Here is a 26,344-nt window from a genome sequence, read left to right as displayed (position 1 = left end):
AGAAGATCGTCTTGTAAGGTCTGGCGGTGGCGGTGATAACAACAAGGCCGACGATGATTGACAAGAGGAGGAGGAGGACGGTGTTCTCGTAGATGCATTTAAAGCGAACAGAGAGAAAGGGAGAAGTTTTAGATGCTGTTTGTTTTTTCAAAAAACTTCTTCTAACCACTTGTTACTGCGCCGCAGAGCATATGCACAACACTTGGTCATTCACAACTGATTGTTTTTCAGAAAACTTCTGACTTAAAAACTGTTGCGCGTATGTTGCATGATGCAGCACTTGACCCCCTGCTTCAAAAATCTTCACATTTTAATCTAACTTATTGCAGCAATCTGCAGAGGTTAAAAAACTAACGAAGTTTTTATTACATGTTGCAGCCGTTTGATCCCCCTCTTCTGCTACAGAGGGTTGCAAAGGTGGTCTGCAGACTTTAGACATTTTCTCTTCGAAAAAACAAACGACACCTTAGTTTGGTGCATCGCAACACGATTAACTCTATTAGCTGATTAACCGAAGGTCACCATTTAATCCTTTATCATTTTCATTTACCAATTTTCCAAAAAATGGTAATTTTACTAACGGAATAGTGACGAAGTATAAATTAGTTTATTTTCGTCGGTAAACCTTCGGTAACATGTAACGGATTACCGACATAAATGATTTTGGTTGTTAAGCCGTCGAAAAAGTTTTGCTAAAATCATGAGACTTAGATTTTCATAATCCGTAAAATCCGTCGCTATTCCATCTCTATTACCAACAGATTATTCCGTCGCTAAAATTCTGTCGGTAATACCACTTTTTCCAGTAGTGTATAACCTAGTGATTATTATAAACACAACAAACTCAAAGCTTAGAAGGTGTATGAACTTTTTTTTGTTTCGAATAGACATCTCTCAGGGAAAAAAAACCCAAAACAAAAAATGTTAATATAACAACAATATATATAAACACAACAAATGAAAGCCTAAACATAGTACAAATTTAATGTCATACAATAGAGTAAAGCCTTGTTCTCATAAAGAAATAATGAAGTAATTAGACATTCAAGAGGTAGATTGCTTGAAAAAGAAGGTATGGCCGACAAATTGAAGAATCAAACAAAAGAATTGGCAGTTGGAGGTTGAGAGGGATGTATGGGGTGGTTTATTGATTCAACATCAGGGGTAGGCAATATTGAAGCTATAATCATCTTTACTCTTTCCTCAAACGCTTTAATGAGCAATTTATAAAGATGTACGTATGAGCACACAAACACAGTGACTGGAAAGAATGAGATCATGTACAACATAATGTTTGTCCAATCCTGCCCACTACTAATGGTTAGGATTAGTGTGGCAGCAAAAGATATCATCATCATTGACACGGAGAGTATCAACACTGTGAGGCCTAGGAGTAGTTTATTATGAAGAGAGTTCTTGAAATCCTTTAACCGAAAGGAAGATGTGAGGATGGAAAGGAATATGATAACTGATGTCAAAGAAAATGTGAGGGAAAGTGCATCGGCTATGGCAAATACAATAAAAAATGGTTTGCTCTTGAGAAGTGGATAACCTGTGCTTTGATTTGGGCCTCCAGGTACAGTGTAAGCTGCAGCAAAGGCAACTGTGGCAATTAGCACAGCAACAATGGAGCAATGCTCAGCTGTGCTTTTCATCCATTCTTTGGCATCAATGCGAAGCTGTGCATTGTTCTCGATGAATAGTTGTTCAGCAGTCTCGCCTTTGTTATTTACCTGTAAGGTTGCTAAGGTGGTACATATATTTTTCACACTCTGGATAGAATAAAAAAAAAGATGTCAGAAAGGTTATTATGCATATCATACTACTAAGGCTTCAATTATTATATAGGGTAAGAAAGTTTCGGTGTGTGTAAAAAATGAAGCATAAAGGATAAAATGTCATTATTACCTCGAATAGAAGCAAATCATCTCGTAGTACGACAGCAGGGCTTCTGATGTCCCCCTCGGTTTTCTGATCGCTAACTTTCATGCCTACCATGTGAAGTATTGAGTTGCCTTGTTTGTCAATCTTCCCCCTTAGCCTCGTCAAAGGAAACTTCCTATTGATCACAGCTTTATAGATCTCCATTCTTCGATATTTAATGGCTACATGCAAAATGTCACGTCCATCCTCATCAATATGTTCTACGGCCTGAGGGTACACTTGAAGTATTTCCTTTACAATCTCTGTACAACCCGATTTTGTGGCTAAAAACAATGGAGAGTCATGAGTAGGAGCATTGATGACAATATCTACAGAAGTTATGGTTGAAGACGATATCCCTCCTCCATATTTGTGGGGTTTAATTCTGTTCTGGTTTGACATGGGTGATGTTGCTTCCCATGAGGCATCTTTTTCAATTAAAATGGTTGCAAGTTTATTTGCTGATTCCGTTTTTCGATTTTGTTTCTGAACTTCTTTCAGGATAGGCACTCTACTGGTTCTTTCTTTAGCACTCAAATCAATAACTGAGATCCAGGTAAAAGTCAACAAGTTAAAAAGAGTGTTGTAATTGCTTAACTACCACACTTGCAAGTATGCATTGGCTGGACTTGACAAAAACTTTCAATATCTTTTTTTTTTTTTTTTTTTTTATTATTTTTTATTTATTTATTATTTTTTTTTTTTTATAATTATGACGTTAAGAAACGCATTCACATCTTTTTATGTACAAGATATTGGGAGTGAATCACGGAGTCCCTAATTATCCCACCTTGTTCCCCTTTTTGTGTGGGACAAAAAATGCAATTTTTGTCCCTTTTTAGTCCACTTCAGTTCGAATACATGCAAACACAATAAAGGGTTTTGTGTAACAAATGGGGTCTTAGTATTATTATACACTTAGATATGAACCGCTTGAAGAAATTCTCTTCGAATCCATGGTTGAAAGCAGATGGCTTGCAGGCAAGAAGTTGAAGACCAGTCATCCCATCTCCATCCTGTTCACCGATCAACATTGGATAAGCTTCAGCAATATCATGAGCCAAATCTGTGCATGCACATTCATATATTAGAAATTCGGGTTGCTGGAAATTTTTTAAAAAGGAAAAAAGACCATATATCACTGTAAACACTCTTACCAAAGTTCTCGCTATGGATTGCAACGTGAAGTATAGTTGCTTTATCATTTCTTCGAAGAAAACCCGTTAAGTCTGCCTCTTCTGGAAATCTCCTATTCACTTCACCTTTAAGAAAATAGAAACTCTTGATCTTGCCATAACGGGCTGCACGGAAAAAAGGCGTCTCTCCAAGCCTGTCAGTCATGGTGAGCAATGAAGGAGCTCGGTGAAGGATCTCAGCAGCAGCCTCGACAGTCTTATCATTGGTGGCTGTGGCATGAAGAATGGTGTTTCCGGCTTCATTTTTTAATGTAAGTTTGTTGGGTTCGTCTTCAGGTAGCAGACTGAGTAGCTGAAGAACGAGCTTGTTACGCTTGTAGTAACCAGCGATGTGGAGAATAGTGTCGCGATGTATGGTTAGCTTGTGCAAAGGACCATCTGGCAAGTCTCTGCATGCATCACATACCTTGGCGTCATCTCCTTCCGACAGAGCTTTATACAAGTCAGCATTGATCCTTCTGTAATTTCTAGATGTCATGTTATCAACCATTAATAATTACAACGACTATGTAAAATGAACAGATGAGCGAAAGGCTAATGATCTCAGTGTGTGTGTGTGTACAATGCTATGCGCTACTCCAAAATTCACTAAGTTTGAATGCTTTAAAAATTAAACATTGTAAAGTTTGGTGAGAGAGCAGAAAGCACTCTGTATTAATGCTTGGTCTTAGGTATCCACAGGCACCTTTAATCTGCTTTCATGGACATTGTTTCACTTTAGAGAAGATAAAGGAAAAGAAGTCTTGTATATCCGCAGATGCTAAGAAACTTAAATATTACTGCAATAGAAAGGAAAAGGGAAAAGGAAAAGGAAAGGGAACGCAGAAGGAAATGACACTGGCAATGTGATTGTTGTGATTAGTGCTTTATAGCAAAGGTCATAAATTAAGAAAAAGGGTAGATTTTTTATCGGATTCCTGTTTTTTTTTTTAAAAAAAAAAAAAGAAAAAAAAAACAAATTTATCTTATTTGATAATACAATGTTAGCATAACAAAAGTAATAAATAAAATCATTAAGCCATTAACCTTAAAGTTATACAAAATTAAAACCTAAATTTAAAGGTGTTAAAGTAGTATACATTGTTTATTAAACTATTAAAGCGATCGAGTATGCATGCATTGAGATTAGTATAAAGAAGATGGCAATCACTTACTTTAAATCGTATGATTTGAGGAAACTAATAAGACCATCAAGAATGATAAACAACCTACCCGAATTTTAAAACATTCGTGACGGTTAGTAATAGATTAGTGAAAATGTTGGACCTTGGCTAATCCGTCAAAAAATATGCATAAATGAAATTTCATGACGATTGAATTTCACATTAGTATATTACTCAATCCAAATATTTGAATATCAGTGTCATTAAGGATTGAACGATTTCTATTCAAAGTGAATACATGAAGATAATACAAACACCAATTTACATTCTCATAATTTCTAACTCGACACTATATTTTACTAGCTTGTGTCCCATCCTTCAATAAGTATATCAAAATCAAGTCCCAACTTTTTGATGTAACGTCTGATTTCCGGTACACATTTATTTATAATTTATTCATTTTGTAGAGCTACTCGACGAGTTAGGAGCCTAAGACTCGTCGAGTAGAAACGAGATTGGACGCGAGGTTTTAAGCAATCTACTTGACGAGTTGAGAACCCTCAACTCGGCGAGTAGGTCTCCCAGAGTGAAACTGTAATTCGGGTTTTTACACTCAATTTAAGCATCTTAATCCCCACCTTATGGCCTCATTTCTAGCCTCCAAGTCCTAAACCCTAATCCACGAAACCCTAGAGCATTTTGTGAGTGTGTGAGCGATTCTTGAGTAATCTTTGTGTGTTCTTGAAACTTGAAGAAGAAGAAGGAGCTAGAAGGTTCAAGGAGAAGATAGTAGATCCAAAGACTTCCTTCCATCCTCATCATTTTCTGGTAATCAAGTCTCTAACTTGGCAATTAGTTCATTAGATCTCCTTAGTTCCATTTTATGAGGGTTCTGGTTCAAGAATCTTGATCTTTGGGACATGGACGTCCCAAGTGGCTTACCTTTCAAATATAAGATTTAGAAGGGGTTTCATGGCATAAAGGTGCAAACTTTATGACCATGGAAGCCCCATGCAAGCTTAAAGACATTATTATGGCCTTTTTAACCCCCAAAAGGCTATGCATGGAAGTAAAGTCTGAGACGTTACGTGTTCATTTGGTGTCTAGGACCTAGATCTCGGTTTTCATGCTTTGGGTTGGAGTAATAAGGCTTTTGGACAAAGATCTATGTCTTAACGAACTAGGGTTTTAGCTAAACCCACTAAGAAGGATTATTAGAGGGTAAAGTTGGAAACTTTACCCTTAAAAGGGCATTTCTAGTGTGTAGATGAAGTATGGACTTTGGATCTGGAGAGTAGAGGCTTAATCTGTTAAGATGACCCAAACAGACAGAGGAACTCGTCGAGTCTATAGAGGAACTGTAACACCAGTCAAATTTAGGTCAAAATTAATCTTTTCTAAAATCTTATTTGGGATGAATAGAGTAGTAGATATCGTAGCAAGGTTTCCGAAACTATAAAGAGCACTAAAATCCGAGTTATAACGAAGATGTTATGACCAATCGAAGATCCGCGAAAATACCGGTAAAACACTGTTAAGCATAAGACAACTAAAAACTCGAAATAGAGGAAGTTATGATTTTTAACAGACTTTTCTAGTCCCGGCCTGTTAAAAATATATTAGTAAAAATAAAGTCAGAATTATCCGACGGAGTCTAAATGAAAGTTGTAGAGTATATTCCCACCTACGCGTGGATATAAAGAACGTCGAAAACGGAGATCGTACACAAAAGTTACAGATTTTACATGTTTTGGACTAAAATCTCAACATTGGTTCGAAATGAACGCCATGCGTTCGGACATGTTGGGTCTAGGTTCGTCCACATCGCTCCTAGTCACATCAGATGCTCCGTCCGAGGCTTCGGTAAGCAATGACACACAAGACTGCTGAACGCGCTGCGTACGAGAAGGGAACGCCCTACACTCCAGAACGCCCCGCGTTCCACGCAGGTACGCCCTGCGTACGAGGGTCAGCCAACCTCTATAAATACCATGCGAGGCTGCCCGGGATTTTTTTTGCTTTCCACTCATTTCTTTCACCTCGAAACCACTCAAGCCCCTCTAAGCCACCCCAAAGACCCGGTAACACCTCTAAAACACAACGCGAGTCCCGACGCCCCTAAGTTCCCAATAAATTAATCTTTTCCAGTCGAAGTACTGCCCGCATGAAGGCCGATTTTTACCAGAAACCCGTGGTTACGTCAAGAACGATCATTTCTAGAAACGAGACGCTGTCCGATTCACCACTTATCAAGTGAGTTCATACCCCTACACCTTTTCTAAACTTGTGTTACAAACTATTGATTATTTTTTCTTATACTTTACGTATGTATTACACGAAAATATCGACTTCGAATAATAAACATTATTATCAAACTTATAAACTTCTAAATGTTGTTAATAACAAAGTTCCATTATATGAATAATATGCATGGAAACTATGATAAGTGTAGTTTAATGGAAATTACAGGTTAAAAGGAACAACGCTAGGAAAACACATATATAAATTGTGATAAATATAATTTATGAATCAATCCACTCTTTCTATCGTACAAAGTTATAAATGAAAATTGTTATTGTTATTTACTAAAAGGTTTTTCAACATATTACTCGTGAACTTGTTTTTAGCGAATCATCTGTGAGACAACAGCTTTGTTTAGTATCAAACGAAAGTCCATCACTTATAGCCAGAGTCTCCTGTACGGAGAGCATGAGTTTGTGTATAGATCTACACGGGACAGACAACTTATGAATAGAGTAGAATAAGAACTAAAATCCGAGTTATAACGAAGAAGTTATGACCAATCGAAGATCTGCGACAATACCGATAAAACACTGTTAAGCATAAAATACGAAATTCCAATAAAATACTTTTTGGCCTTAGGTATCTAAATGAAATTTGTAGATATCCCAAAATCGTAAACATACATAAAAAGAAGGCCAAAATGTGACTTCGTATGAGGAAGTTATATTTTAGTGCTTATTCCGCTTCATTTCCTATTTCTTGTTTGGTTGTGGACTTATGGTAGAATCACCCAATCGACTGTCGGTTCAATTCTTAGTCATATATAACTTGTAGGGACTTGAATAATCATGATAGGGTACTATCAGCACATACGGAACTCAGTATATATACAACTTCAACTAGTTTTACTTAAGAACAAAACTACAAATTATCGAACTAAGTATGTCATATTTACTTACACACTACGATCTAGAATATTAGACTACACTCCAGCTAAATGGAAAATATAGGATTTTCCGGGTTAAACGATATCACTTTCCAAATACATAGTATTATAAACTCATTCTTAGGAAAAATATAGGATTTTCCCGATTTGATACCTTCTTCGTAGTCACAACGAATCCAAACCTACATTCCATTTTATTAACAAAATACAGGATTTTATGGATTAATACTCGGACTTTATCTAATAATGAACTTACTTCTAAAACAAAATACTTATGAACTCACCAACTTAAATGTTGATACACTTTCCAAATCACTTGTATTCTCAGGGAACTATTAAACAGGTAATCGTTCAAGTTTTGATAAGAACTGATCATAGTAGCTTCAAGTCTTTATTTTGTTATCTACTTTTGAAAACTATTAGTCTATGTTATGTCAACAATGTAAACACCTTATTATCAATACAATGGTTGTTGTTGCTTTATTTACTATTTCACATTTGTTATGATACTGTATATGACGTCCTCCACCCCCAAATGTTTCCGTCGTTCAGGTTTGGGGGTGTGACAGGAACTCGACGAGTTAAGTCTTATTGTCCCGGTTCAGTTTAAGGTAGAACTTGACGAGTCTGTGAAGGGACTCAACGAGTTATTTTGCTAAATTGCGACTATGAGTAGCTAGGGAACATGGGGAGTCATGGGGATGACTTTACGAGTTGGATCGCAATTTCAGGGTTTTTGATTCATCAAACTTGGCGAGTTGATGAGTCAACTCGGTGAGTTGGGTTAACCCAGGACATTGACTTTGACCAAAATGTTGACTTTGACCAAGGGCAAAATGGTCATTTTACCTTATGAAGGATTATCAGGTTTTGACTAAGTGTTATTGTGATAATGATAGTCGGGGAGTCGTTAGAGTAGCCTTCAGAGATTCCTCACAAGAGACTTCACACCTAGCTTACGAGGTGAATTTTCCCATAGTAGGAACAGGTCTAAGGCACGAAGGCCGGCCCATTTATGTATGATAGTATGTTCCGGATTAAGGTCCGATGTCGGGCATGGCCCGGTGTAGATTTATATGTTTTTCCGGATTTCGATCCGATGTTGGGATGGTACCCGAAGAATGTTAGTATGCTTGATGTCTTTGTGATTCTTTCATTTTTATGTATTTGTATGTTTTTGGATTACAGTTCGATGTCGGGGAGGTTATCAAGGAATGTTTGCATGTTTCCAGATTTTGGTTCGATGTCGGGTGGGGCCCAAGGAATGTATATATATTATAGCTAAGTAGTTGTGCTTATGGTGTGTGTATTGGTAGTTATGCTCATATATATGCCGAGCTTTGCTCGATGTCAGGTGGGGCCTAATGTCGGGTGGGGCCCGATGCCAGAGGCGGCCTGATGTTGGGCGGGGCCTGATGCCAGACAAGCCGATGCTGAACAGTGTCTGATGTAGTAGGGCGGGGCCCAATGTATGTGATATGCGATTATGTGATTATGTGTGGTATGTGGTAGTTTGGGGAGACTCACTAAGCTTCGTGATTATAGTTTTCAGTTTTGGTTTCAGGTACGTCCAGTAGCAAAAGGAAGAACTCGGGATGATTGCAGTGCATACACCATTTGTTCAGCCTGAGATATTTAGACTCTAATATTTCGAGGCATGATATTGATATAGTACTTCGTTATGATAATTTGAGATACATAACTTTTCATCTTTATTGTGGTGGTTGATGAATTATGATTTTCTTAAATTATTTTTAAAAAGAAATTTTTGGACCGTGTTTTTGGGATGTTTCATTTGAAGCAGCTAAACTTCATGCTTATATAGGTAGTTCTTTGGTTCTTGCACCCGCAAATGCAATTTTTCAAAGAACTATTAAGAAATAAAATTTCAACCTCATTAACTTGCAGTGCTGAACACATACCTTGGGATGATGATAATAATGTGTTCTACTCTTTAAATATCAAGCTTTCCACACTTAATTCAACATCTAATATTACATTAGATGGGAATTAGGTATGTCAATATAAAAGATTTTAAGTGGACTTTAAACCCATCCCTACAGCCGCCTTGTGCACAAGATCTCTTGCTAACCTTTTGGTTAGATGATGGCTAAATTCAACTGAGTTCTTACAAACTCCACAGATATCACACCAGTCATGATAAGCTCACGAATCATGTTATGTCTAACACCTAAATGTCAAGACTTCCCATTGTACACTTAACTATAAGCCTTAGCTAAAGTTGCAACACTATCACATCTGATAGAAATGGTGGATATCGGTTTGGGCTATAATGGAATTTTATAAATCAAATTCCTTAGCCACTCTGATTCTTTACCAGTAGCAGACAATGCAACAAACTCAGATTCCATGGTTGAGTTAGTAATACAAATATGTTTCTTGGATGCCTAAGAAATAGCACCTCCTCCAAGAAGAAACACCCAACCACTAGCAGATGAGTGGTCCTCTAAGTTTTTAATCCAGCTGACATCTGAATAAACTTCCAAAATAGAAGGATAGCCACTATAAGTTAAACCATAATTCATGGTCCCTTTCAAGTACTTGAATACTCTACTCACAGCTTGCCAATGATGTGTACTAGGATTACTAGTATATCTACTAAGCCTTCCCATAGCATATGCTATATCAGGCCTAGTACTAATCATGGCATACATTAGACACCCAATAGCCCTTAGTTGAGACACTAAAGATCCTTTATTAGGTAGAAGCTTAATACTAGGATCTATAGGAGTGCTAACAGGAGAACAATTCTAAAAATTTAATTTTTTTCAATATCTTCTCGATGTAATGAGATTGAGAAATTGAAATCCCATTGTTTCCATGTTTAAATTTTGTACCAAGAATTACCTCAGCCTCCCCTAGGTCTTTCATTTCAAAACTACATGATAAGAATTTCTTGGTTTTATCAATTTCTTCTAAATCAGTACCAAAAATGAACATATCATCCACATATAAACAAATCATGACTCCTTTACCAGAAGTATTAAATTTGCTATATACACACTTGTCAGCTTGGTTTAATGCAAAACCGTTAGACAAGACAACATCATCAAACTTTTGATGGCAAAGTTTTTGTGCTTGTTTCAAACCATATAATGATTTCTTTAACTTGCACACTTTGTGTTCATTTCCATGCGTCACAAACCCTTCAGGTTGTTCCACGTATATTTCCTCATCGAAGTCACCATTCAAGAATACAGTTTTCACATCCATTTGGTGAATCAAAAGATTATGTATAGCTGTAAGAGCTAATAATAATATAATAGTATAAATTCTGGCAACATGAGCATAAGTATCAAAGAAATCAATGTCTTCCTTTTGTCTAAAGCCTTGGATAACCAATTTGGCTTTATACTTATCAGTTGTTCCATCCACCTTCATTTTTCTTTTAAGGATCCATTTACATCCTAATGCATTGCAACCAGGAGGTAAATCAGACAATACCCAAGTATTGTTATGCATGATAGAATCAGTCTCATCCTGAATTGCCTCTTTCCAGAAATGAACATCCCTAGAAGCCATAGTTTCACTAAAAGTATTTGGATCATCCTCAACATTAAAACAATATTGATGTTGAGACACAGTCTTATCCCTTGTTCCTTCAACTAAGTATAGTTGAAAATCAGATCCAAAAGATTTAGCTTTTCTAGCTCTAGTACTCTTTCTAAGTTTAGGCACATAACTTATACCACCAGAAGTGTCTTCAGCTTGAGTTGTGTTCTTTCTGAAAGATTGTTGAATCATGTCCCTTGGTCTAGGTATAGATGTAAATCTTTCTTCATCAAAGATAGCATCTCTTGACTCTATAATAATGTTCACAGACACAGAGTCATTAGATTCTAAAACATAGAATCTATAAGCTTTGGAATGCTCAGCATATCCAATAAAGATACAATCTATACGTCTTTCACCCAATGTTTTCCTTTTGGGTTCAGTGATCCTCACAACTGCTCGACAACCCCAAACTTTGAGATAACTCAAATTTGGCAGATTTTTACACCAATGTTCTTAAGGATTATTCTTACTCCTATTTGTTTGGAGTTCTATTCAAAATATAACATGCAGTTAACATAGCCTCACCCTAAACCCTTCACTTAATCCAAAAATAGGACAACATGGAATTAACAATTTCTTTCAAGGTCCTATTCTTCCTTTCAGCTAATCCATTTTGTTGTGGTGTATAAGGAGCTATGTTTTGATGTATTAATCGAGTTGATTCAAAATAAAATGGAACATAATAATCACCACCTCTATCAGTACGCAAGACTTTTATTAATTCATTTTTATGAAGCTCAACTTGTTGTGTATAAATTATAAATTTATCAAGTGCTTCATCCGTAGAATGTATCAAATAGACATAACAATATCTAGATGCATCATCAATAATAGTAACATACTTTTTGTTTCCAAGGGAAGGTGTTGCATGGAAATCACATAAATCACTATCTATAAGTTCCAACACCTTGCTTTTTGTAACAACATATTTGAAAGGTTCTCTTGTGATTTTAGTTAACATGCATGTTTTATATTTTTCATTGTTTATATCAAAAGCAGGAATTAAACTCATTATTGACATGTCTTTTAAGCTCTTGTAATGAATGTGTCCTAGTCTAGCATGCCATAAACCATATTTATTAAAGTTGCTGCTAGTACTAGAAGAAGCCATGCTAAGAGAATTATCATAACTAGGATAATTAATATTGAGCCTAATCATTTCATTAATTACATATCCGAAACCCATAAAAGAACCATGTTTTAACAAGATATATTTGTCACTTTCTAATACATGTTTGTAACCACAATTATTTAAAACAATTTCAGACACAAGATTCTTTCGAATCCATGGTACATATAAAACATTGTTCATACACAAACACTTTCCAAAAGTAAAGTAAAGTAAAATAGATCCTAAACCCTTGATTGGTTTAGTTACAACATTTCCCAGTTTCACCACATATCCATCTTCAAGTGTTTGACATTCCTTAAACTAACGAAGATCTTTACATATATGGTATGATGCTCCCGAATCAACTCACCATGCGACATCATCATCCTGCACATAAAATGCTTCAGAAATCATAGAAATATAATTATAAACATATTTAGAATTCTACATGAAAACAGAAATCTAACCTTGTTGCTTTTCAGGATCATTGGATCCACTTGGTCCAACACCATTTTTGTTTACATTATAAAGATGACAATCTTTCTTGTAGTGACCCGGTTTGTTACAATTTGTTGGGTTTATATGTATTGTGTCAAATGTATGTGCTAGTATAGTCTTATTTACCGGTTTGGGCATGTCCATTCACGGTTTTGCTTTTTTAGGGTTAGACTGTTTATCGTGCATGCATGTATCAATTAGGTTTAATGTTTTTTCGCCCTACCTAGCTCTCACAGAGAATTTCTTCCTTGAACTCTTCTAGATCCACTTGGTCCAACACCATCTTTGTTCACATTATAAAGATGACAATCTTTCTTGAAGTGACCCGGTTTGTTACAATTTGTCGGGTCTATATGTATTGTGTCAAATGTTTGTGCTAGTATAGTCTTATTTACCGGTTTGGGCATGTCCATTCACGATTTTGCTTTTTTAGGGTTAGACTATTTATAGTGCATGGATGTATCAATTAGGTTTAACATTTTTTCACCCTAACTAGCTCTCACGGAGAATTTCTTCCTTTAACTCTTCTAGAGCTATTCTAATCAAAGCATTCGACACTATTTTGATCTTTGTTCTTGTAATTTAATTCTCGTTATTTAATATTGAATCTATCGATCGTATTTTTTTTTTTCCCACAATTGGTATTAGAGAAGGAGATAGTGTAATCAATTTTCTACTCTTATGTCGAGTTTTGCTAGGGTTTTACGTAATATTTAGATTTGTTCTTGTAGTTCCAATCGCTCTTATCGGTTATAGACTCTAGATCAAGATCTCAAGTTTTTCCCTTGAACTCAATTCAAGTTTTTACATATCTGATTCTATATCTATTTAAGTGAATTCTTGACATTATGAATAAAAAAGATCCTCATACTATTTCGTTCAGTCTTTCCAGTAGTATTGGATCCACGACAAGGATCCCTATATTTTTTCCTCAAGATTATGAAGTATGGGCTTTTCACTTCGAAGATTATGTTCTTGGAATAGAAGAACATGATGCTACTATATGGAATTGAATGACGCAGGAAACGTTCACGAATTCCAGTACAAGAGAGCCGATCAAAAATTTGGCTCAGTACAGTACACTCCTTCTTGAACATAAAGATGTTGCGAACGATGAAAAGAATAAGTTAATGGCTAACCTAAAAGCTATGAGGATTATTCGATTCATTCTTCCTCCAGATACTTTTCGTCTTGTGAGCGCATGTAGTACTGCGAACGAAATATGGGTTAGGCTGAAGGAGCTTTATTCAAGCGATGCAGATTTAGAGCACTCTATGCAAACATTGCTCTTATTAGAGTTTGGAGCGTTTGTACAGAAATCAGATCAGAAGTTAGATCAAACATTTAATCGGTTTAATCATATGCTTAGCAGAATACTCAAACACAATCTCAAGCGTGAAGTCATTGAACAGAAAGTCATGTTCATGAATGGATTGAGATCTGAATGAAAAGCTATTGTGTCCACTATGAAGGCACACGAACAGTTCAAAAGCTACTCTTTGTCCAAGTATTTGGGAATTCTGGATCCCATGAAGACGAAGTTGTGAAGGATGTGAAGCTTTTTTCTAGTCTTGGTTCTTTGGCTTTAGTTGCGAAAGGAAAGAAAGCAGCAGAAGAAGATTATGAATCAAATCTTTCAAAAAGAGAAATTTCAAAAGAAGACAAAGCTCTTCTGGTGTCCAATCCCTAGAAGTTCTATAAGAAGAATTTCTCTCGTAACAGAAACAAGCTCAGACAAGGTAACTCAAGTTCAGAGAAGCCCAGGGATGAGTTTTTCAAGAACTCGGGAAACGACGAAGAGAAGAAAGAAAAGAAGATGTTATGTAATTCAGGATATGATTGCAACTACTATCATGGCAATAATCAATTTGCCAAGGAATGCATGCTTAGGAGGATGAATGAGAAGCATGAAAATGAGAAGGATGAAGCCTACTATCTTCAGAAGATAGAAGAACTCAAAAAAGGAGTGCATCAAATGCAAAGCCGGCATTGATCGTTCAGGAAGGAAGTGATGAAGATGGAAGAGTTGAAGTGTGGTCAACAGACTCTGAAGATGATGAGGTCAGAAAACCAACACATGGCGGGTGCTTTGTGGAAAATTCATAGTTGCAGGATTACGAAGGAAAATGCTTGATAGTTCAGAATGGAGGTTCGGAATGAAGAGGGTATGCTACAGATGGTGATCAAGTTTCCGAAAGCTACTTTGCTGAGAAGACAATTTTGGATCAAGTAAAAGAATGCGAGAAGGTGGTGATGGGTTTTAGCCATAAGAACATCCTATGTGCTCATACAAACCCTAATGCTTGGATCTAGGTTTCTCTATTGTACATGCAATTCATCCAAGATTTTAAACCCTAGATCTAGCATATGATAATCAATATTAACATAACAATGGGTTTAAGATATTACCTTGATTGTTATGTAGCAATAACAATCACAAATCCTCCTTCTAATGACTTTAGAAAGCTTAGAGTCACAAATGTAACTCCTCTAATGGTTCACAAACACCAAGAGCAAGAGGATGAAGAATGAGGAGAGAAGGAGGCTGCCCAAAACGTGTACAAACTCTAATGATATTGTTCACCACGTTTTTGGGGCTTAAGGGTCCTTTATATACATGTAGGCTATTAGGGTTTTGAACTAGGAAACCCTAAACTGACTGCTTAAACCCTAACCAGCCCATGGATCCTTCCTTAATAAGCCTTGGACGATTTCTAATGGGTTTCCCCATAGAATTCGTCCAACCTTATATTATAAGATTATCCATAGCCTAATTGCAACTATCTTATAATTACAATTCCAGTCCCTTTAGTTTAATTAATCTCTTTTAGCCACAAAATTAATTATCAATTAATTCTTGACTAATATTAATTAAACAATATGATTTTTCCTTTAATATATTATTCTCATAATATATTAATAAATCATAATTAATCCTCTCTCTCCATAATTCATCCTATCAAGTTACTTTGGTGAAGGCAACCCAAAAGGACCATGCACCATCAGGTCAAGTATATACCAAAATAGTTATGGACTTAGACACTAATCCAACAGTCTCCCACTTGGATAAGTCTAATAACTATTATGCGTATGACTTCAGATCCTGATCTGCAATCGTAGCTTTCCAAAGCCGCTGTCAACTCTAATCTTATCAGATATGCGTGTCCTTAGATAAGGGATCATATATTCCTCCATTCTAGATATCGTATAGATATGATACACGAACTTAGTCATTCTCTCTATACTGTTTCCCGAGTCCTGATTTATGATGACTGACAACAAACTACACTTGAACACATCAATTTAGTCCTGGCTTGGCCAAGCGCTTAGATGTCATTACTAAATCATCGAGGGGCCCAAAGATATCACTTTTATCCTACTTCGGATAAAAGGAACGGATAAACTTTGATTCAATGCTTGCTTGCACTCACTTACCGAATCACACACAACAATATGTTTTATAACACTAAGTTACTGGTGCGTTTATATATTATCAATGTGCAACCGACTCGCAAGATACAACTCACACATCTCGGTTTCAAGAATACAAGATGTTATCGTCTCACCAATCATTCGTGATACAATTCATGAAGTGATCCAAGTGAGCGTGGGTTTAATCCAATGCTCAAATCATATTCATAAGCACTCATGAATGTTGCAGAAAACATTTGCTTATGTATAATACACTTTAGACAATCCACACACCAATTCACGACAGTCTTCATTCGTACCTACTTCCAACATACGAATGACTGTGGCCCGTTCGAATAATTTGACTGTTCTGAACCAATTAAATTATTCAGGAAGTCAAAACATGCAAAGTGAAACACAAGAATAATACTAATCCCATATGTCCTCAAACCTTTGAGTATAAATAAAACACCTTTTATTTATCACCATATCGATTACTCATTATTTGTTGTTTCGGGTAATCAACTTCTTAATTGAATTATAACTATACTTGCCCCATGCTCTTAGCATGCACACAATGTTTACCTATGGTTCTTACCTTGTGAAATAGATCAAATGAACACATTTCCAATCTTACTCATTTTACAACTCCTAATCCTTTTCACAAATGAAAGAATATCAAATTCCTGCCACTTATAGAATATGCTAGATTCTAACATTTTATGCATTGATCCTTTCGTAACGTCATAGCACAAAAGTCACAATGGCTATTGCCAATGAAATTACAAAGCTCTCTATCGGAAATTGTTACAAGACAATTCCATAGATGTGATGTCTTTCACTCAAAGTACATTCCTTTGAACATCCTTTTGCATAAAAGTTTCTAATCTAGACATAGATTCTTAATGACCAACTCCCAATATGGAAACATTTCCATATTTTCCATATGACAACTCATTCCTAATAGAATATTATCTATTCATAATGATTTCGATATGGTCCATCCAATATCATACTTCCAACTACTCACAAGTAACCAATCCTCAGCGAGCTTTGTATCGTCTTTTGATAGTTGTTTAATTATCTTAGTCAAAGCTGATTCTTGTCCTTTTTCCCTCTAAATGCGCTAGACATTTGGAAAATTTTAGAATGGTCAAATATTATAGAATTTGCAATCGATCCTATACCCGAAGCGTATGGGACACGATGCATAATGTCTTACATAAAGATTTGATACTTTATCAATCTTCTGCCATAATATCTTATGTGTCACGTTCTTATAATTCGAATTATGAAGAGGAATGTCGTAATCATAATCCAAATTTAAGAACTCACTATGTATCCTTGACTAAGTTTATTAACATTCCATAACCTAAGCCTTTAGTTTTGAAATGAAGCATAATATTCTCTCCCTTAATTATAGAAAAACAACTATTCAACCCTTGCAACTTTGGTATGACTCTTGTTTTCTATAATTAATATTGCTAACTTGCAATACTTGACTTAATAATCATGCAATCATAACATTTATGCTCCCACTATTACGATGATTATTATAAACATAACACTTATGCTCCCACTAGCTTTGACACGTATTGCGAAATAGCTTACTTTCAGAAAAACAATGCCTATTGAATTCCTTTAAGTTCATATTTCTAGTACCCAATGCTTTGATAATCTTTTATCAAGGCTTCTTAAACTTATACACCTTTGCCTTAGATAGCTCATATGTGTGTCTTAAACAATTCAGACTAATTGCCAAATCTCACAATTCGAATCATGGAAAGGGATACCGTAACCATAATCGAATTCGAGAATACAATTTCACAATCTTCTTAAAATCTTTCTTAGTGAAAGCATTTCCTCACAGTCATTTTAATGAAGGAGGAAATCTTATGACACTTCGATTTTAATGGTGTATGTGTTCCTATCCATGTGAATTTGTTAAAACCAAAGTTTATGACAAATTCAAACTCATATGGACCGAGCCTTCTCAATCTTGATTTCTTGCCTTATGGTAACACGGCTGCCCACCATATCTTCCAAGTAGTTAAGCATCTCACCCTTTCCTATCAATGTACTTTTCATTGATCAAGGTCCTTGCCTTTTATGCATTCAAATGAGAACTCATACGGCTCACATGCATAATTAACTCAATTGGAACGGTACAGAAAACAAGATGATGTCAACACGATAGGTTGTAAACCTCAACTCGTGTGCTAGTGATGATCGATAAGGTTTATTTTGATTTATTCTTGAAACCTTTCAAGACCATTAAGACTCCCACTGACTCCTTGAGATATAAGATTCTCTTGTCAATAAGCATTTCTTGACAAACAAATATTCAAGAGTTAGTGTAGCTTTTATCAAGTCAAAACACTTCATAAATTGGTCCTAGTTGGTCTTTGTCTTATCCAAGACATCACAACTTTCCAATTTCAAATGTGCAAGAATAAGAAAACCTTTTTCCAAATTCTACATTTGATGAATGTTATAAACCTTCTTAAGACTTGTCACTCAATGTCACAATCATAACTTTAAGACTTGTTTTGGAACAAAGTATGATTGACTTCTTGATTTAACCATTTCTTCAATTCTAAATTTCTCTTCTCAGACATACAATTGTACTAAGACTCACTTAGAGGATCAATTGAGGTATGGTTCTTAATCATTAAGACCTATCATAAAACATAATAAAAGATACTCTCCCTTCTTCTTAGAATAGAGAAACTTTTATCTTTCTGCCTACTTGATTCTTCTTATTCGTTTTGCTATTGATTTAAACTTTTTCAATCAATTCAGAATTACACTTACTCTTATAAGTATAATCATATTTACTAAACCTTTAGTAAATCATGGCGAATATCTTTGTTACTCTTGTTGTGGACTTGATCAACACACAACTTTGTGTACTCGATCTCCTAGTCCTTCACTTGACACTTTGTCGGCGAATTAGTCTAATTTCCAAATATGAAATTTCTCATTCATCGTGAAACCAAGTTGCATGATTCCATGTTTCTGTCCAATTGAAACTTGGGCGATGAGAAACTCTCCGTATTTGGTAAATACTTGACATTTCCATAAATAATATAATTAAGAATCACATCCATTTGTTGTAGAAATATGCGAACATCAATTTTTCATAACGATTTCATTGCAAGGAAATAAATAAATAAATAAATGAGTCAAACCAAAATTTATTTTATTCATAAAAGCAGCGGAAAACATTTGTCCTTACAATGCAAAATCAACTGAAAAGTATGTAGTCAAAAGAAAAAAAATTCCTAACAACTCTATCATAACTTTCTAAGCTCAAAATCTAATCTTCAAATCCATGCGATTGAGATCCATTTCTTCGTGATTAGACTCATCTTGCTCTTTCATCAAGCTTCCTCTCTTTTCACTGATCTTGCAAAGCATTTAAATGCAATCTTATCACATCATGTATTAAGAATCAACGAATAGGAACTTAATGGAGTTAGATAGTGGATTTTACCTGAAGCACAGCCATACTCTTTGACTACCCAATTTCTGGACTCTTCATGCTCTTAGGGCAGACTTGTATCCAACGCCCTTTCTCTTGGCAGCAAACGTAGGTTGGTTCTCCTAGAACGTCCTCGGAAGCATGGTTGGTTGACTTTCCCAACAAATATGCTCCATTGCCTTGCCAAATCATTTCTGATTCAGCAGCAATGAGTGTGTAAGTTAAGTCAATGAGGCTTGCGTCATGATCCATCATATGATACTTTCTTTTGAACTTGTTATATGATTCAGGGAGTGACTGCAGAACCCAGTCCACAACCAACTTATCAGGGAATGACGCACCCAACATTATCAACCTATCGATGTGTGATTTCATTCCTAGAATGTGGGCACACACGGGTTTACCATCTCGATGTTTCATTTCCAATAGGGCTTTAGTGACATTGAACCTTTCAATTCTTCGATCTTGTGGGTTAGGGAGAATAATTGGAGGAGGTGGTGGAAGTGAAGCATGATCTCTTGTTCCTCGATTGAATCGTGGAATATCATCTTCATGTGGAATGCTCGTTCCACGGGATTTGGGAAGACCATAGTTGTCGTACTTTGACATCTACAAAACGGGAGAAAATAAATTCAAGTTATTTGATTGATTGAGTCCTTAATAAATCACCCAAATGAGATATTAAGGCTAGGACCCAACACAATACGCTACAACCTAGAAAAGGGATGCCGTAATCTAGTTGCAGAATATTTGAAGGTAAGTGAATGAGGATTCACTAATTTTCCACCATGAAAAACGAAAAACCGATTAAGTTTTAAATGCTTTGAAAACTCCTAGATCCTTTGAGATTCATTGAACTTTTCAATGGCATGTTTAAATCTCGATATGCCCCTCGAGTTTGTGACTGGGATGCCGAGGATCACAAAGCGGGTGTGAATAACCATGCAAACTTACATGGTGCCCCCACATGTTACAGTCACCTATTCGGTGTGCCGGTTAACCACACACGCTCCACCGAACTATGACAAACATTGAGTCACCCTTTGGTACCTTTGCTTAGAACCATTTAGTGTGCCGGTTAACCACACACGCTCCACTAACGTCTTCGCAAGGACGCAAAGTGTAATTTCATGAAATTGCATCAATTAACTTTTGCCTAAAGTAACTAAGATTGGGAATTTTGTAAAAAACATTTAGTTACTTTTGAACTTCATTACACTTATAATGGAAAGTTTCTGTCCTATCCTACCCATTCGGCTAACGACCCTCCACTAGTCAAGAGTGCGGTGGGTAAGAGTGGATACTCATTTAATCGCCATTTTGTAGGCAATTTCCTTAAACACCCCTTATAGACCAGCTTCGTGAATGAGTCCTACTAACGGTAAGACTGACTTTTACTCATACATACATATATATATATATATATATATATATATATATATATATATATATATATATATATATATAATGTTAGACTTTTAATGTTATATATAGTATAGGGTGTATTTTACATTTTTAAAATACTATGTGGTCAAATTTAACAATTATACTTTTAATTCAATTATATTGTAAACCAAAAACTATATGGATTTATTAAATCTCATTTAATTATACAACTTAATTAATTAATAAAACCATAAGGGTGTGATTTGAACTTTTCAAAACAATACTAGGGTTTTAGAATTTAACATTCCTAAATTAAACTTTTAATGAACTTTTAAATTCCAAAACTTAAGGGCAAGTTTTGAAACATTTCAAAACATTATGGTTTAGAATTTAAATATTTCAAAATCAAACCTTTTAATCAAAATTTAAATTCCAAAACTTGAAGGCAAGTTTGAAACTTTTCAAAACACAAGGATCAAATTTCAAATAACTTAAATTAAACAATTAATCTAATTATTATCTAATTAAAATCAATTTCTTGGAAGATAAGTTACCCAATTAATACAAATAATCAAACTTTAATCAAATAAGGAAGTTATTATCTAATCAATTGGTAATTATCTTTTGTTTAATCAATGTTACACTCAAAATATGATTAAAATTCGAATTTTAATGACCCATAACAGTGGAGGCAAGTATCTTTGAGTAAAACAACAAGAAATCCCGAAACTGCCTCCTTCTGACGCTCGAACTCGCCGAGTTCCTCTATGGACTCGCCGAGTAGGAGCCAACTCGCCGAGTCCACATTGGAACTCGCTAAGTTCAGCAATCAGAAAGCCAAAATTTCGATTTTGCAACCAGAATGAATATGCAAGGCATCAATACAATAGAAACCAATCAAGGCTCTGATATCACTGATGGATTTTAGCCATAAGAACATCCTATGTGCTCATACAAACCCTAATGCTTGGATCTAGGTTTCTCTATTGTACATGCAATTCATCCAAGACTTTAAACCCTAGATCTAGCATATGATAATCAATACTAACATAACAATGGGTTAAGATATTACCTTGATTGTTATGTAGCAATAACAATCACAAATCCTCCTTGTAATGACTTTAGAAAGCTTAGAGTCACAAATGCAACTCCTCTATTGGTTCACAAACACCAAGAGCAAGAGGATGAAGAATGAGGAGAGAAGGAGGCTGCCCAAAACGTGTACAAACCCTAATGATCTTGTTCGCCACGTTTTTGGGGCTTAAGGGTCCTTTATATACATGTAGGCTATTAGGGTTTTGAACTAGGAAACCCTAAACTGACTGCTTAAACCCTAAGCAGCTCATGGACCCTTCCTTAATAAGCCTTGGACGATTTCTAATGGGTTTCCCCATAGAATTCGTCAAACCTTATATTATAAGATTATCCATAGCCTAATTGCAACTATCTTATAATTACAATTCCAGTCCCTTAATTTTAATTAATCTCTTTTAGCCACAAAATTAATTATCAATTAATTCTTGACTAATATTAATTAAACAATATGATTTCTCCTTTAATATATTATTCTCATAATATATTAATAAATCATAATTAATCCTCTCTCTCCATAATTCATCCTATCAAGTTACTTTGGTGAAGGCAACCCAAAAGGACCATGCACCATCGGGTCAAGTATATACCAAAATAGTTATGGACTTAGACACGAATCCAACAGGTGGTTCATAAGGTACATTCTATACTCATATCTCTTAACATTCTAGCTTCTCACTATGATTCTGAACTAGACAATTTAAAATATACGGTCTCTAATTTCAGTGATAGTTTAAAACAAACTCATCTTAGTAATTCTAATCTGACTAATCAACTTAACATGGCAACATTTAAAGTGAAGAGAGGAGATTAAGAATAAAGGCCTTGGAATTAGAGCTTACTAGGTCACATGATGATGTTATTTATCTTAAGAGAGATAGTCGTGCACTTTTGAAACAAAGGAATATTTTTTATTTTAATATCTAAGAGCTTATATCTCAATATTACTCAATTACATCTTGATTGTGAAATAGGAAAAGGATTGCACAAAATGATTTTGACCTTTCTTGAATTGAAAGAGGGTGAAATCGATGAAGATTGTTATAAGTTCGAATCCATTGTCTCTTCTGATGATGTTTCTAATTCTTATCGTGTTGGACTTGAGAAAATAGAAGAATACATTAAGTCTAGAGAACACAAAGATATGTTGAAAGAAATTTTAATTGAAAAAGATAAGGAAGAAATCAAATTGACTTCTATGCAGAAGTAAGACTTGTTATGCAAGAAGTTGAATTCGGAAAACACTCTTGATTCTGAGAATACTTCTGAATTCGATGAAAGCAAAATGAGTACTTCTGAATTCGATGAAAGCAAAATGAGTTAGATTTCTGTAGACGACGAATTTGATTGCTCGGAGTTTGTACAAAATGATGTTGAATCGAAGAAAATTTTGATTTCTGAAAATTCAATCGAATTCGTTCGTATTGTAGAAAATAAAGGTTCAAGTGTTTTTAATGAAAAAGAAATAGTTTTTCCGAAAGTACAAACAGTTCCGAGCCAAGTTTTTGTAAAAACTGGACTGAAAAAAAAATCATACTTCAGAACTAACGTCCCTGGTTTATAGTCATAATGCAAAAGGTTGCGACGAATTCTTCTGGTCAGGACGAATCGACAATGCAAATGAAACAAAAGATCTTTCTGAAATGACCTCCTGGAAAACAAAGGGAAAATATGTTTCAGAACCATTGAATCATGTTAACCATTGTTATGATAAGGCTAGTCCTAGTGACACTAAATATATTCCAAGTGAAAGCTCTTTGGAACAAATTGATATGCTAATCCAAAAGGAAAAACCAAAGTCTAACATTCATAAATCTATTGTTGAATTGATTGAAAAGAAAAGGCAGTTGAATGCTAGATATAGGAAGAATCTGAAAGAACAAAAACGCTTTTGGAAAAATAAGAATTCAAATCAAAATTCTGTTAATTCAGAAAGAGTTTCAAATCAAAATATGATTTCCTCTGTAATTCCGAAACCACAATCAAATCCTTTTCAAAACCTCAAAAATCAACACCAAAGGTTTCAAAAACGTATGTTTCAAAACCATTTGAAAAGTCGAAATCTAATTTTTCTCCAAAAACAAAGTTTTCAAAATCTATCAACACATCAAAAGATGTTAAAGGTAAAAGTAAAGTTGTTTCGGAACCAGAGATTTCTCTCAAGGAATACGAAGAAAATTTAAAAAAGGAGGAAAAGGCATTTGCAAAAAAGATGACTCAGAAACCCAAAGAACTTATTCAACGAAAAACAATTCTTGTTGAAATAAATCTTTGTGATCACAAAATGGAAGTTTTCAAAATTGAAAAGGGGAAGAATCGGGCTTTGAAAAGAAAATCTTTTTGGGTTGATAAGACTAAAAATTTTCTTGTTGTTAAGAAATCCTCACAAGGACCCAAGATGGGTTGGGTACCTAAATCTCTCTAATTCTTGCAGGTTATGCGTGACTAACAGTATGATTCTGAATGGTATATCGACGATGGCTGTTCTCGTCACATAACTAGAAGGAGAGAAGAACTGAGAGAATTCATATCGTTAAAGGATAATAGTCAAGTAAAGTTTGGAAACAACGTTTTCGGAGAAATAAGAGGTAGTGGAATGATCACAAATGGTGAATTCTCCATTCGGAACGTAGCATATGTAGAAGGCTTGCAACATAATCTAATAAGTGTTTCACAATTGGTTGTAGGTACTGGGCTAAAGGTGTCATTTTGATGACGAGGGTTCAGAGATTATTAAGAAGAAATCTAAGGTAGTGCTTCTGAAGTATAAAAGATAGGGATAAATGTATCTTCTAAATTTAAAACCTATCAATGGGAAGCCATCCATTTTCCTTCTTACGAAATCATCATCGGATGATAGTTGGCTATGGCACCGAAGGCTCTCCCATCTGAATTTCAAGGATATAAACAAACTCGTACTACATGATATTTTATGTGGTCTACCTCTTCTGAAGTTCGAAAAGGAACATCTGTGTGCTGCCTGCGAGCTTGGAAAGCGAAGTAGGAAGAGCCACTCAACCATCATCAACAATAAGGTTATTGAGCCACTAGAATAAATGCATATTGATCTATATGGTCCATCTGCCATCGAAAGTATTGGTGTTAATAAATACATTTTGGTTGTTGTCGATGATTTTTCTAGATTTACCTGGGTGTTCTTTCTTAGACAAAAATCATATGCCACTCTGAAGCTGAAAGATTTCATCAAGTAGATCGAGCTTCAAATACGAAGGCATGTCCGGAAGGTTCGCAGTGACAACGGTTCAGAATTCAAAAACCAAGCATTTGAAGAATTCTTAAATGACAACGGGATAGCTCACAACTTCTCTGCTCCTTACACTCCACAGCAGAATGGCGTCGTTGAAATACGAAATCGCTCTCTTTCCGAAGCTAACAAGACAATGTTATCATTTGCGAATCTTCCTCTCTACTTTTGGCCTGATCCTATTGCAATTGCTTGTTTCACGCATAACTGTTCATTAATCAACAAAAGAATCCTAATCACACCTTATGAAGTTATGAACAATAGGAAACCTAATGTAAAATTCTTTCATGTGTTTGATTCCAGGTGTTTTATATTAAATTCTAAAGAACAAAGGAACAAATTCGATGCGAAAACTGATGACGTCATTTTTTGGGTTATTTCTTAACTTTGAAAGCATATATGGTTCTAAACAAGAAGTCAAGAAAGATTGAAGAAACCTATTATGTCACATTTGATGATAGCTATTTGAAGAAGTATCAGAAAACAGATTGTCAATCAGAGAACATCTTTCCGTCAACAAATCTGATAGTTATTCCTCTCTCAAATCTATATGAATAATTTATGAATTTGTTTGATGAACCTGACAAAGCCATCTCTTCTGAATCTAAGGCAAAAGACAATCAAGAGGATTAACTGAAGAAGATAGTTGATGAAGCTGCATAAAACATCAAACTTCTCATGAGCCACCAATTCTGAGTGCTTTAGAATTCCCCAATCCACCACAACCTTATGATTCTCCATTCAAGGGGGAGAGCTCCCTTTTGAGTCCCAATACTGATACTCATTCTCAGGGAGAGGATTCGATTCCAAACAAAGGGTCAAATGCAAACTTCCAGTGGGAGAATGAAAAAACTGATTCTGATGTGCAATCAGAATATGAGGAATTTTTGCCGAAGTCGATCCAGCCTATGATCCACATTATCCTCCTATGACAAAATGGAATAATGATCATCCAAGATCTCAAGTGATCATAGAATCATCTTAAGGATTTTTAAAAAGGGCACAACAAAAAGTGAAACAAACTGCATTATTTTCAACAATGGAATTTTGCATGTTTAATTCGTTTATCTCTAAAATTGAGCCTAAAACTGTAAAGATTGCTCTTGGTC

General features: G+C 35.3%; 1 protein-coding gene across 1 annotated transcript; it reads right to left on the bottom strand.

The window, feature by feature from the left end:
• Positions 1 to 924: 924 nt before the first annotated feature.
• LOC145064909 (uncharacterized) lies at positions 925 to 3,773 on the bottom strand. The gene is made up of 4 exons (XM_079012275.1): positions 3,081 to 3,773; positions 2,840 to 2,989; positions 1,909 to 2,468; positions 925 to 1,772 (listed from the first exon to the last, which is right to left on the bottom strand). The coding sequence occupies exons 1-4, from the start codon at positions 3,607 to 3,609 to the stop codon at positions 1,095 to 1,097; spliced, it is 1,917 nt and encodes a 638-aa protein (XP_078868401.1). The 5' UTR covers positions 3,610 to 3,773; the 3' UTR covers positions 925 to 1,094.
• Positions 3,774 to 26,344: the final 22,571 nt, after the last annotated feature.

The sequence above is a fragment of the Lactuca serriola genome, chromosome 7 (assembly GCF_051521515.1).
Source record: "Lactuca serriola cultivar US96UC23 chromosome 7, Lser_US96UC23_V15, whole genome shotgun sequence".
Classification (NCBI taxonomy): Eukaryota; Viridiplantae; Streptophyta; class Magnoliopsida; order Asterales; family Asteraceae; genus Lactuca; species Lactuca serriola.
Note: the sequence above shows the minus strand (reverse complement) of the source record. Positions and strands in the feature narration are given on the sequence as shown.